This window comes from Poecilia reticulata, linkage group LG16, assembly GCF_000633615.1.
Source record: "Poecilia reticulata strain Guanapo linkage group LG16, Guppy_female_1.0+MT, whole genome shotgun sequence".
NCBI classification, from domain to species: Eukaryota; Metazoa; Chordata; class Actinopteri; order Cyprinodontiformes; family Poeciliidae; genus Poecilia; species Poecilia reticulata.
In genome coordinates, this window is record NC_024346.1 from 25759889 (window position 1) to 25773874 (window position 13986).

Sequence of the window (13986 nt, forward strand, 5' to 3'; positions counted from 1 at the left end):
GTTTGCTCCGCTACAGGCTCGATCAGGGAAGAGGACGGTGTGCGCTGGCACGGCTGCCCTTACTGCGCCAAAGAGTTCAAGAAGCCCAGCGACCTCGTCCGCCACATTCGCATCCACACCCACGAGAAACCCTTCAAGTGCAAACAGTGTTTCAGAGCTTTCGCTGTGAAGAGTACTCTCACAGCGCACATGAAGACACACACAGGCATCAAGGCCTTCGAGTGTCAGTGCTGTCTGAAGCGCTTCTCCACTTCAGGCAGCATGAAAGTGCACATGCGGCTGCACACAGGTGAGGATGGCGGCCCGCCTCATGGAGTGCTCGCACTGAAAGCCAATGCTAAGACTTTTATTTAACTGAATACCGTCTAAAGGCCACACTGTAGATCATATTCAGTTCAAGCATCTGTGGAAACCTCTAGTGTGAGTTGATAGAGCCGGGCTTTCAATGTCTGCCTCTGTGTTTGTTCTGTGGTTCTTTATGTGCTTCCTTTCAGTAATTTAATACTTTCTGGAGATGTAAACTATTTCCATTCGTCTCAGTAGACATTTATCAGATTTATTAATTTTTTCAGGGAGTCCGCATATCATTAAAAAGTCTAAAATTCACCTATCTAAAATTAAGGAATTAAAATGTTTGAAAATCATAAAAAAAAAAAGATAAGTTGGCCTTAAAATACATTAATCACAGGTTTTAAATTGTATGGTGGCAGGACTATTTATATCCTTCATAGTTTTTTTTCCTCATGGGACTTTTCTGTTATACAAACGTCACTTCTTCATTGCAATCTGTGACTCAAGGCAATTGACGTTACTGGCAACTAGGTGCTAATATACACATGCTAGCCAGCAAATGTATATTAGTGGCTCTATTAGTAGGAACCTTTGGTTCTGGTTCATGCAGTGAAAATTGAGGGAGGAGAAAAACTAGCTAGCTATCTAATAAAAAAACTAGTTATAACAAAGTAAGCTAGCTAGTTAGCAACTACTTTGTTTGCATCTATTATGGTTTAACTGTAAATCTATTGCAGTTTGACCAGACAACGTTCATCTTCACCATTAAATCACGTGTGTTGCCAACCCATTTGATACCATGTTTCTTTCAAACATTTCTGATGTAATGCAGAACTTAATTTTCATCATAATAGTCTTAAAAAAGGTTTTCGAATGTTTTAATTTGAACTGGGTGGACCCTGCAGAGACCCTGTGTTTAGTATTGTTTTTGTTTCAGGTTAATAACTAGAGTTTGTGGGTTTTTACGTAACATGGCTACTTTTGCGCTCCGTGTCCTCAGGCGTGCGTCCTTTCCCCTGCCCTCACTGTGACAAGATCTTTCGCACATCCGGTCACAGGAAGACGCACATTGCGTCACACTTCAAAAGCCTGCAGCAAAAGAAGAACAGATTTCAACGGAAAGCCAACAAAGCCAAAGCCTCCAAGAACATCCTACCTCTGCCCGACATCCCCTTGCAGGAACCCATCCTCATCACGGATTACGGTGCGAACACTTTGTGAATTTTGCTGGTCATAAATGTGTGCATGCTCACCATTGCGCCTTCACGTGGAAGACTTGAAGGTTTCGTGTTTTCGTTTGTTTGACCAGGCCTCGTCCCCTCCCAGAATCCCCGCCTTGCTTTTCAGCAGTTCCTGGAAGTTGTGGGCAACGACAGGCCGTACAAGTGCCAGTACTGCAGCAAGGCCTACAAGAAGTCAAGCCATCTAAAACAACATGTCAGGTACTGTTTTCCTCAACATTGGCAGGATGATGCCATGAATTTCTGAACAAAACTGGAGGGGAACCAGCGAGATAGAGCAGAGAGAAATGGGATGGTGATGGAGGTGATAAATTTGGGTAGAACGGTATGACAGCATCTAGGGAAATGAGAGTAAATTGATGTGGAAGGTGGAAACAGAATTGTCTGCTGGTAGATGGTGGAGAAGCACATAGGATTTACTTAATGTTTGGTAAAGAAAGTTTCCCCTCTGCTTTTCCCCAAAGAAAAAAACAAACATCTTTGAAGTAAACTGGTGATTCTCTTCAATTTTTGTTTTTCTCTTTGTGTGTTCCACCTTCTTGAAATTTGTTTTAACCTAAAGCCTAAACACAGGCCTTCCAAAAGCATGGATACCCCGTTGAATTTTCTTTTTGTGTAACTGAGAACTGAAATAAAAGCTATGCTTGGTTTTATTAATTTTTTTTTACAAATAAAAATCTTAAAGGGGGTTATTTTGTAAAATCAACTTTTTTAATAGCTTGATATTATGTTATATTGTTATTCCTTCATCAAAAACATACCTGGAGTGTTGCTTTGATTATATCATGCATGTTCCCATACACAGCTCCTCAGCTCCATACATAGTCCTCCAGACTAGCGGCAGCAACACCTGGTGGAACTGTGAGTCTACCGAGCTTATCATATAAACTATTTCTCAGTCCGTCGCTCCTAAGAACGGTTGTGAATGGCATCAGTGGACAAACGTTGCTGTGATGACGTTCTGTAGGCAGTGTCATAGAGAAAGTTTATGATTCTATGTGAAAAATTAAAAAGATGTGATAGAAAGACGTATCTTTATGAAAAAGATCCAGGCAAAGTTTTGTTGGGTTGATTTTTCTTTCTTTAGCAAATTAAAGCGTCTTTTAAAAACTCCTTTTTCTATTTACTCAGCTTACATTTGTCTTATATTAACATTTTTTTAGAAGATCTGAACCACATAACTGAGACAAAAAAGCAACAAATTTTCACAGCTCTGTATTACTTTGCAAGCTGTGAGATGCTAGAAGGATAATGACAAACATTTTTTCCTCTCGTTTTATAAAAAAATGTGCCCCGACACAGCAAAGCTTTTTTTTTTTTTTTGATGTTGTTCCCGTGGCAACACTATCTTGACAACAACACATCCGCTTTGATTTTAAGCAGAGCTTTTCATTATTCTACAGCTGTCAGTGTTGTGCTGATCTGGGTTTCCGTGTCTGTATGTGATCATTTTCATCTGATACGACTCAGATCCTTCTGGAGGAGCTTAGACGTATCCGCAAGAATAAATCCCTGTTTGCCTGGACGTTGGTGGAAGACTTTAAAAAAAAAAGAAAGAAAAGATTTCTTACATCAGTCGTATCAGGCTACACAGAAACAAAACAAGAAGAAAAACTGTAGGCTCTTATCAGCTAGAGCTATGCATGTCAAACAATGTTGCTTCATGAGCTTTGAGCCGAATGGAACTTTGATTAATAATAGTAAATAAAGGCAGATGCTGTTAGTAATTTAAAATGACATATCTCAATCAGTATTATTTGTCCTCTAGACAAAATCTAAGTAAATAAGATCAGACATTTTGCCGATAAAGTTCCAGGATAACAACTACATTAAAGTTAATACATCTCAATGTGGTGAATAATTCACAAACTCAAAGGCAGCTTTATCTGTAATGCACATTTAAAAAAAAAAAAAAAAAGCTGTGCAGAAGTGTTTCACAAGGCTGACACAAAACTAATGAGCAAGATACCACAGCGAAACATTTTTCAAAAATCCACTCTGTAATGTAGAATGCCTAAAAGCAGGAGCGAATGACAACAAAGTAAAAGTTCTTTCTCAAGCAGAAGATTAATCTCTACACCAAGAGGCAATTTATTTCGGATCACAGATTAACTGGAAATGCCACCACGTTAAATATTGATAGAATTTGATTAATGTCAGCTAAGTAGTACATTGCCATGACATCGTGCACCGTCTTGGAGGAGGCACTGGACAGCAGTTTGCGCACGACTGATCCGGTTATTTTCCAACATTTCATTCATTCGCAACCTCTGTCTGGCCAAGTCCAACCACCACGCATCGTGGAATTATTGTGTGAAACTATAGTTGTGTTGACGTTTTGCTCTGTTTGTCCCAGGTCTCACACAGGAGAAAGGCCGTACAAGTGCATCCAGTGCAGTCGAGGTTTCGCCTCCTCCGGAGTCCTCAAAGCTCACATCCGAACGCATTCGGGCCTAAAGGCGTACAAGTGTCTGGTGTGTGACACAACGTTCACCACCAGCGGGAGCCTGCGGCGCCACATGACCACTCACAGCGAACTCCGACCTTACATGTGCCCCTACTGCCAGAAGACGTTCAAGTCGTCACCCAACTGTAGGAAGCACATGAAGACGCACAGGTTTGTGGGTCCTCGCGGGTTTTTGTTTGTTTGTTTGTTTGTGTGCAGCGATGTGACCTTTTTGAGGATTAGTGTTGTGCTCTGACTTTCTGCTATCATGCTGGGAAATCAGGTATGAACTGGCCCAGCAGCTGCAACCACAGTCAGGAGAGGACCCGCTGGGAACAGGCGCCGTTACCCATGACATGCCTGTGGAAATGGAGGCGGAGTCTCTCCAGCAGGCTGCCACTACTGCAGCAGAGCAGCAAGGCATGCTGGGACTGGGCCAGGCAGAGGTTGTGAATGGAGGCCAGCAAGTAACACTCGATGCCCCTTTGGCTGACCAGCCACTAGTTCAAGGCGAAGGTAACAGCGGACGTAAAATGTGTTTTTGGAGAGAGAACAAAGAAATATGAAATAGATAACTACATTTAGACTTGTTCTCTCTTTAGTAACAATGTCAGTCTATTTAAACTTTCCTCTGTGCAATTGATAGAGATTAGAAAAATATGTCTCTGAAGTGTTTTAGCACTTCATATGCTCAAGAAGAGTGACTGTTAAAACATCAACTGGCCTCTAACAATAATTTGTAGGGTCAACACTGTCACCCTGAATCAAATGAATCAACTTAACTCATTGGCTATTATTAGACAACAAGTTTTTGTTTTTCTCATCTCGTGCAGAAAAAATCTTTATTTTTCTTTATTTTATTTTTTTTTAAACTGGCCGTATACTGAATATGAAAATGTATGCAACAATTTTCACATTTTTATTTATACATTTTTTTGAAAATCTTGTATTATTTTCAACAAGACCGAAACCCTGCCATGAAGTTTTTCATGGAGTTTAACAATAGAATTCAGTCACATTAACTGCTGTGTCAGCAAATGTTTATAGTCCAATATTCAAAGTGTAAACGTGCCCTGAAATCATTTACTAACCAAATGTTTTTTTGCATCTTTGCTCTTGCAGACTCGTATGTGACCACTCAACATGCTTTGCCGCAGAATATCGGTCAGTTTGAGACACAGACACTACCTCAGTCTACCTTTGACCAGCAAAGTCTAACACAAGGTAAAAAACAACAGTCATTCACGTTGACTGCGCTTTCATACTGAAGGTTTTAACATTTTTGAATATGATTTATTTTACATATTACTTGCTATAAACTTGAACACCATCATCATCGTATCTGTTTAGAGCACTGACTATAAGCTTATTATTGGAAAGTTAAATTAACAATGGGTAGAAGTCATAAGGTATTGTCAGCATAACAAGATAATCATGGTATGAACCGTGGCTATTGTGAGTTTATGTGATTCCTCTCTCCTGACAACCTTTATAGAGATACAGATTTTATTTTCAAACATGACTTGGCATCTGCCTACACTGCCGAGTTAATAATCACTATACCACACACCTGATTTAATTAGAGTGGAACTGATTTTCTGGCCAGAAAAATGATCTAACATAACATTGATGATGAAATATTGTTTTTGTTTTTGTTTTCAAGATTTTTAGGAGAGACATAGACATAATTTCTATAGTAAATCTTACCATAATTTTGCACTTTCATCTGGGAAGCAACCTGTTTCTTATTATTTGCTGGTCTTTCTTCTCTTGCATAACTCAAACATACATGATTTTCTTTCCACCACATTGTTGCCACCCTCCCTACCAGCACTTCTTACTCCTGCCCAGTCTGAAAACACAGCTTGTTCTGATGCTACAAACAATTTAACATTCGGTCATCAAACATTTAGCAGATAGGTCCGTCTTTTTCCGCTCTCCCAGGAGAGCGGAAAAAGGATGTAGTGTGACCTTCACATCTAAGCAGAACAGATGGGAGATCTAATTTGCTCAAGGAGAAAGACGCGCGGACCGGTTTGCCATCAGATTTTGAAGGCCAGGCATCTCGTGTATCTGGATAAGAGGGGCTCTTGAACATCAAGCCCTGCTTTAGCCTGTGGTGCCACGCCATCAGAGCTGGAGTGTTGTCATGTGCTGTGATTGAAAGGTTGCTATTGATGACATGAAGCCCTCTGGGTCCCTCGTGGAAACCCAGCATTATTTAGTCACTTACAGCAGAATCTCATTTGGTAAGCTGGTTTATATCTTCAGGTTTTACTGGTACTGGGAGATGATGCAGCATTTGGAGTTCACGTGTGGCTTCAAAATGAGCAGCTCTTCAAAATTTAATAACCCCAAAGAGACATAAAATACTTTTTTTTTTATAGGAAACACCTGATTCCTAGAAATAGCAATCTATCAGTTATAGTAATAAGTAACAAAAGTCATTTATTGTCATTTTATATCAAAATCTCATAATAAAGCAACATTTTGTATCCAGTATTCAAGTAAAAAATAAAATGTAGGATGAGGGGCATTGTTTACAGAGCTCCCACCATTTTTGGAAAACTTGGAACAGTAAGATTAAGAAAATAAAATTGTTGTATCCTTGGAGATAAATATAAATTGAACGTGGATAAAAGATGAGAGATAACATCAAATTATTACTTTTTTTTTGTACTTATTTTTCATTCCGACCTGTTTTAGGTACAACAATTTACATTGCGATCATAAATAGAAACACTGCCACTAAAATAATTAGTGCAATAACCCAAACCCTAATCTACATGAAAATTAGGACCGATATCAATATCCAAAGTTAATATTGCTGTGGCCAGTAGCCGATATTTACAGTACTATTTATGTCATACATATATGTCCCTACAGTGAAAACATAACTATGCTGTTACCATTGCCTCAGTTAAATACAACACAATCCTCCACTGTCACTGTCATATTCCCTAATACAAATAAACACAAATGGCAAGAAGATGGAAACACAGTGGATCCTTTTCTATTCAGTATTTTGTTCTATGGAAAGTAACTAAGTTATTTGTGGAAAAACTCGCCTGTGTGTTAAGCAGCATTACTTAGGCCTGACATTTGCAAAGTAGCCAATCCTGTAGGAGCAATATTTATTTTCTTTGGTGAAGGCTGGCTGTATCATCAACAGCCGACATAAGGAAGACCGTAGATATTAGCTTCTGTGGCTGTGTTAAGAACGCGACTATCCAGGAAATAAACAGTCTCTACTTCCCACACCCAGGCTTCACCATACCCGAGCCGAGCTACAACCAGCCCCAGTTCTCCGCTGTCCAGCAGCTGCAGGATTCCAGCACACTTGAGTCCCAGGCTCTGTCTTCCAGCTACCATCCTCCAAACCTGCTCCACGTCCCCAGCTCAGAAGTTGTGAGTACTCAAATTCTGTAAAATAAAAGAAAAAAAAAAGAAGCATCTTTTGTGTTTTCAAAAGGTGATATACCCTTTCCATTGTTTTGCTTCAGAAACGGTTGAGTGAAGCTAATTTTTAGATCTAAATCTCCCAGGAGACTTAAGAATTGACTAAACTGTTTCAAAAAGCATGCAGTGGAATTTTGCTGCAGCGGTGAAATATAATCTGGTATATTTTATAATTGGATTGTTGATGTGTTGGTTTTTCTTTGCTAATGCAGACAAACGGACTTCTTCAGGAGAGCAGCCAGGCTGATCTCCAGCTGCCTACAGAAGCAGCAGACTACCAGGAAGACGGTGAAGACAACACAAAGAGAGCCTACAGGTTCGTTTCGAGGATCACGGGGAAATCCAAAAAGTTGATGGTTCCAAATATCTGGGTGTTGTGTTAAATTTCCAACTTAAATTTGAAGCTTTGGGGAAATTTCTGAAACTGTAAAATCAAAATTTAACTGTTTGTGTCTAATAAGACAATGTTTCTCTGCATATAGTAAATTATGTTTGCATGGCGTAATTTTGTCATAACTTGATAATTCCATAAAATTAGGCCTGACCATTCAATAGGCTTGAATAGATACTTGAATAGGAATCAGAGCTGTGAGGACTGGGCGTGACATTGACTCGGTTTGCTTATTTTTGCTGACTGTAAAAAAAAAAAAAATAAAAAAAAAATCTCTGGATTTTACAATGTAGATTTAAATTTAGGAAAGTCTTATCACTGTTTAAATTTCTTTTTCACATTGAATAAAATGAATAAAACATGAGAGAGACAGAAATCAGCGGATCTGATGTGTGAACAACCTCGAATAGAAGAAACCTTCAAAAACAAAGAGCTATTGCCTCTGCAGTTTTCATTCTCACTTGTTCAATAGTTGCTCATTGTTCCAATAACTGGCTCTCTTCTAGCAAACATTTATTTCAGCTACAAAACAAACAAGAAACAAAGGCTTTGTTTTACCAGCCAGCTCCTTTGGAGACAGGAGATAATTCCCCCTGGCTGAATTCGTCTTAAATTTACATCCCCAAACACTCTGTTCTCATCCATTTTGCATTAAGACGACCTGAAATGATAAATAAATCTTCCTAAACCTGATCCTCACTTGTCTTCAGATGCAGCTGGTGCTCCAAAGCTTTCAAAAAGTCGAGCCATCTGAAGCAGCACATCCGATCCCACACCGGGGAGAAACCGTACGCATGTCACCTCTGCGGACGAGGTTTTGTTTCCGCTGGAGTGCTGAAGTCCCATCTCAACACACACACAGGTGAGCTTTCTTTTTAGAGGTGGGAAAACTTTCCGAATCGTTTCTGTATCGAACTGATGTGGTCCGGAACCACATCAGAGGAAATTTGTTTTCTGATTTAGGTTTCAAATACTTAAAAAAAAAAAAACTTCAGATACTCAGCTATGCTCTCACCTCTGCCTTACAGGGATGAAGCCGTATAAGTGTGACGTTTGTGAAGCTTCTTTCACCACTAACGGAAGTCTGAGTCGGCACGCGTTTATCCACAGCAAGTCATTCAAATGCTCCATGTGTAACGAGTGCTTCCGCACCAGTCTGTTTTGTAAAAGGCATATGAAGAAGGAGCACGGTGTGGAGGAAAAAGGTAAGGACGTCGACACCATATCTGGATTTCTCAATTCTTTATGTGATTTTTGTTGTCATAATTTCTCACATGATGCTCCTTCTCAGTGATTTAGATTAATTTTCATGGGCTCTTTTTCCACAAGTTATATTAACTGCGTTTTTTTTTCTTCACTTTTTTACATTTCGTTCTGTTACAGTGAAGAATATTATTATAGGATTTTATGTACTAGTGGAACATATGGTCATATAGCTAAAAATGTTATATCATTTATAAAATATAGAAAATATAAATAATAGAGGGCTGGGACTTTAATGCATTCACGTGAATTAATTCATTCCATAGATTTTTAATTGTTTAAAACTTTGCCGCAATTAATACGTTTGTTGCCGGAACCTTTGTATTTGCTCGTTTCTGCTACGCCTGTAAATTTTACGCACAAGCGACAACCAAAAACAACAGCGATGGACGCCAAAGCCGCTTCTCTTGGCACGCTAGATGAAAAAAAACGATCTAATGGCACAATAGTCTTCTAAAGTCTACTGTGTGAAAGTTGTGTTAAAAGGAGTTAAATTGTCACCGAAGCTAATGAAGTCTAAAATAGCATCTCAGTGCTAAACATGTTGCACAGACATTCCCAACGCTAATGTCAGCGTCAACAGTCCACACTTCTAAGGAAATATTTTTTCAAAGAGGTCACCTGAATGATCAGGGGTTCCTGAAAAACTTGGATGCTGAATGAACCGGATGATTGAACAACCTGATCAAAACCAATGAATATCTTTGCAAAACATAGGAATATCCTAGCAAAACATAAGTTCAGTATGTTTTGCCAGGATATTCCTTTAGAAGTGCTGTAAGGTAAGTCATCACTGAACAGAGTTGTTCAGTAAATGTCAGGATAAATCCAGCTGTTATGTAAAGCTTTCAGAGGATTATTAGAGTACTTTAGAAAACAAACATAACCATGAGACCAATCAGCATGTAAGGCAGGTCAGCAGTACATACAGCTGTGCTCCTGAGTTGACGGTCAGAGTCAGTTTTATGTTTTATACAATCCAATGACGTGTCAACAAGATTACAACAGTTGGTTAGTCCACAGGATGACATAACTAGTTCCTGTCCCCAATAGATGCTATAGTAGCCCATTATCAATTACAGATATTCTGAGTTGCTTTGGTTCATTATTCATGCAGACAGCAGAACAGCATGGATTACGTGCAAAAACTAGGCTCTCTCTCAAAATCCTTACTTCATCTCTCAAAAGTAAATATTTGTCAATGAACATCTCAGTGCATCAGAATGACAAGCCTTTGTTTCACTGAATACAGATTAGGCAATGAAAATAAGTCATGCTGTCAATATAGCAGGGTACTCTGAAGAGATGTTCCGATATAATCTATGGTTAAAGTTCTAATGACATGTACTGTAAATTGTATTTGTGGGAGATTAATGGCAACAGACTGGACAAAATTCACAATTTATTGTAATTTGTTGACACATTTCTTCAATGTGACACAGAAAGGAAAAGACAGCTCAGCAGAGCACTAAGAAAAAACATAGTGCTCTGCACTTAACTGCATGAAGTTATGGAAAACTTCATGCCGTGCTGTAGGAATTACAGTGCCGTTTTCCTATACTTACCATTTTCTTGCAGAGGGTAAAAATAGATCTTCAATGAAGTAAAGGATTGAGGAGTAGGATGAGAGGAACTCCATGAGAATCTTTTTGTATGTCACAAACTTATGCTTAAATGTTGTGGAGGTCCAGGCCATTCAATGAAGACCTGTAACACACCACAAGCAATTGAAAATGTTGGAGGTTCAAAAGCAAAAGCAAATGCTTTTGAACATCAGAAACAAGAAACTGGGTTCTCGATGTGCGCAGGGGGACACAATCATTTGAAGATTGAACAAGTGGTTTTGAGAATTTCACATCTGTTCTGAGAAATACACGGAAGCGACTGAGAAAACCCATAAGACTACGTGGACTTTTCTGAGAAATGCACTGAGGGAATTATGCTCTCTGCGTGGCTGAGTGTGTGAGTCCACATCAGATGTTTAAGCTTCAGCTGTGCGAGGTGTCAGACAAATGATCAAGGCTGTCTTCCAAGGCAGGCAGCTGCACTGTTGAGATAACCCCCAAGCTGACCACGTCACTCTGTCTTGACCCGTAGAAAAAAGTACCGGTGTGTATGAAACTGTGGGATTGATAAAAAAACATAAAATGATGTAATGTCAAGTATGAACACTTGCTACTTGGAGTCATATTTGCAGCTCCTTTTAACCCTTTTCATGCGGTTCTCAGCGGAGTCTGTTCGTCAGTCAACTTGTTTAAGTTCAGCTCACGTGATTAAAGAGCTTAACATTGATGCTGCGCTCCATCCGTCTCTCATTTATCCTTTTTTTGTGGTGTTCTGCACCGAAAAGAAACAAAGGTAAAACCTTGAAGTAAAGGGTAGGCATGTTCAAACTTCAGGTTGCGCTGACGGTTCGCACGTCTGCCAGTTGTAGATCTCGAGCCTCAAGACGAGGACGATGATGACGACGAAGACGAGGACGGAGATCAAAAAACGTCCAAAAGGAGGAGTTTGGAGATCATTACTTTCACCGAGGAGCAGACAGCCGAGCTGGCCAAGGACCCCGGAGAGGAGGCCTCTGTGTCGGAGCGGATCCTCGCCCAGTCAGCGGCCGAGAGGGATCGCATCAGCGAGATCAAGGACAAAGTGGTGGAGCTGGAAACCGAACCCAAGTTTGCCAACTGCTGCAGTTACTGCCCCAAGAGCTTCAAGAAACCCAGCGACCTCGTCAGGTAAAGGTCACACCTCTGTTTCTGGACATTTTCCTATTATGTCAGAAGAACATAAGCTTTTCTGGTCGTTCCAATGCTTCAGTGTAAAACTTATAAGCCCTCAATCAAATTTAAGGTATAAATAGCTTGAGAATTCTGGCAACTGCATCTATTGGGAGAAAGATGGATCCATCTCAGAGATAGACAGGTTTTGGTGTGAAATGTGAGTCTTGACCCCAAAACAAAAAGCAAAAGAGCTTTTGCTTTTTGACAGAGGAATTTGGGATTCCTCTTGTCAAAATTTCAGCTAGCTAATGATGCTAGCTGAAATTGCTAGCATCATTAGCCCTTTGGAAGAAAACAGTGTTACTGACGCTAGCTAAAAGACTCAGATAGAAAGAAACTCTCTCTCCAAAAGCACAACATAGTTTGCACATGTACTCAGGAATAAATGCCACACCTTTTGGAGGCATTTCAGGCAGAATAAATACAACTAAAATGTAAATGTTTGGTCATAACAAGCAGTTATGTTCAAAGGAAAAACATTAAACCCAGCTGTCAGGTAAAGAGTTGGCAGCTTCATGATGGGTACTGGTTTTGCTTCAGGAGGGACGGGTGAGCTTCAGGAAATAACGTCATATGGAAATATTGAAGCATCAGTCTGGAATTTAAGCTGGAACATCAGCTTGGGTTTTCCAAATGAGCAACAATCCTCCCCATACATCCAAATTAGTTACACACAGGTTTAGGGTCCAGCACAAAGTCTTGACCTCAATCTGGAATAAGCTGTGGACATGGCCAAAAAGAGGTTACAAGGTCTGCCAAGTCATTTTAAGAGGAATCACTTCTTTGAAATAAACCTCATTTAAACCTGATCAACAGCTGTTTTGTTAAACTAGCATTTATTAATATGAATAGACAAACTAAATGGAATAAATTGTGCCTCTACAACAAACTGTTGTTATCAGAGTAACAGAACATTTAATTTAAAATGGCTTCAATTCTTATTGTTTTGCAAAGATAACATCTTTGTAACGGTTATCTTTTACTTACTGTCACATCAGGGGTTTTTGGTTTGTTTGTTTTTTTCAAAGATTTTTTTAGCTCTCTTTGATCAGTTGAGCTACTCTACCAATTACATTTTTACAAGGTCTCTCTTAACAATTTTAGAAGTGGGTAAATAATCCTTAATGCCACATTTTCTCTTTATCGCAAAAGGTTTTGGTGCTAAAATGAAAAAATGTAAGCTCCTGTTTCATGTTTTTGGACTAATCCCAAATTCCTTTGTCAAGATTTGCCTTCAGGCTGTTTTCTCTGTGAAAAGGCTACAGTATTTCTCCCTATATTTTAATTTGACCCAGACACTTAGCAGTTTGTAATAACTTTTTTCTTGTTTTTCATACCCGCTCTTTTTTTTTTTATGTCTTTTTCTGATTTCGCACATGTGAAACGTATCTGTCAGCGAGTTATTCTGCATGTGACTTTTCACAATCTGCTTTCCTATTTAGACACATCAGGATCCACACAGGTGAAAGACCCTACAAGTGTGACGAATGTGGGAAGAGTTTTACGGTGAAATCAACCCTCGACTGCCATGTGAAAACACACACAGGTAAAACACCAGTGAGGTGTACAAAGCAGGGGAACAATGCATTAAAAACAATGAGACATAATTATGCAGCATCGGTACATTGAAGCTGATTCTAGCAAGTTCTGGATTATCTTTAAAAACCGCAAACAGTAACAGAATGTTTTTTACTATGCCACACATAAATTTTAAAAAATGTAAGTGTGTTATTTAAATAATGAACAATTTCTTGAAATTGCATCTCTAAAAGACTTTTTTACAGCTACAGAATAGCTTCAGCAGTGATATTCTGAAAAATATACATTTTCTTTTAACAGAGTTGTTTTCAATGGAAGAAATGGCCCTGACTATCACAATGTGTTTTACTCACACTTTAATGTTAATCAATAGCTGACGTTTGGCATTAATAAAAGGTGTATAACTTCGTCCTTTGGGCAGTACTTGGTGTTTGGATTGAATTGGATTGGATTTAAAATTGAAATCAGAAGCAGAAATCCATCAAAGTGCTGAAGCTATTGTCCTCAGCAGACTCCCAAAACAAAGGTTGTTCTTGTAATTTTCATGTTGTAAAATATTTTCAACTTTTACAAAAGGTG

The 13986-nt window shown here is 39.2% G+C and overlaps 1 protein-coding gene across 2 annotated transcripts in view; it reads left to right on the forward strand.

Annotated features, from left to right (window-relative positions):
* Window positions 1–13986, forward strand: part of znf236 (zinc finger protein 236) — a 56046-nt gene that overhangs the window by 19741 nt on the left and 22319 nt on the right. For both annotated transcript variants that reach the window (XM_008431998.2, XM_008432000.2), the window contains exons 10-21: window positions 17–289; window positions 1292–1495; window positions 1601–1733; window positions 3889–4149; window positions 4262–4494; window positions 5101–5202; window positions 7244–7386; window positions 7650–7753; window positions 8539–8690; window positions 8857–9033; window positions 11520–11823; window positions 13311–13414. In XM_008431998.2, coding sequence (XP_008430220.1) covers window positions 17–289; window positions 1292–1495; window positions 1601–1733; window positions 3889–4149; window positions 4262–4494; window positions 5101–5202; window positions 7244–7386; window positions 7650–7753; window positions 8539–8690; window positions 8857–9033; window positions 11520–11823; window positions 13311–13414 — 2190 coding nt within the window. The remainder of the gene's footprint in view (window positions 1–16; window positions 290–1291; window positions 1496–1600; window positions 1734–3888; window positions 4150–4261; window positions 4495–5100; window positions 5203–7243; window positions 7387–7649; window positions 7754–8538; window positions 8691–8856; window positions 9034–11519; window positions 11824–13310; window positions 13415–13986) is intronic.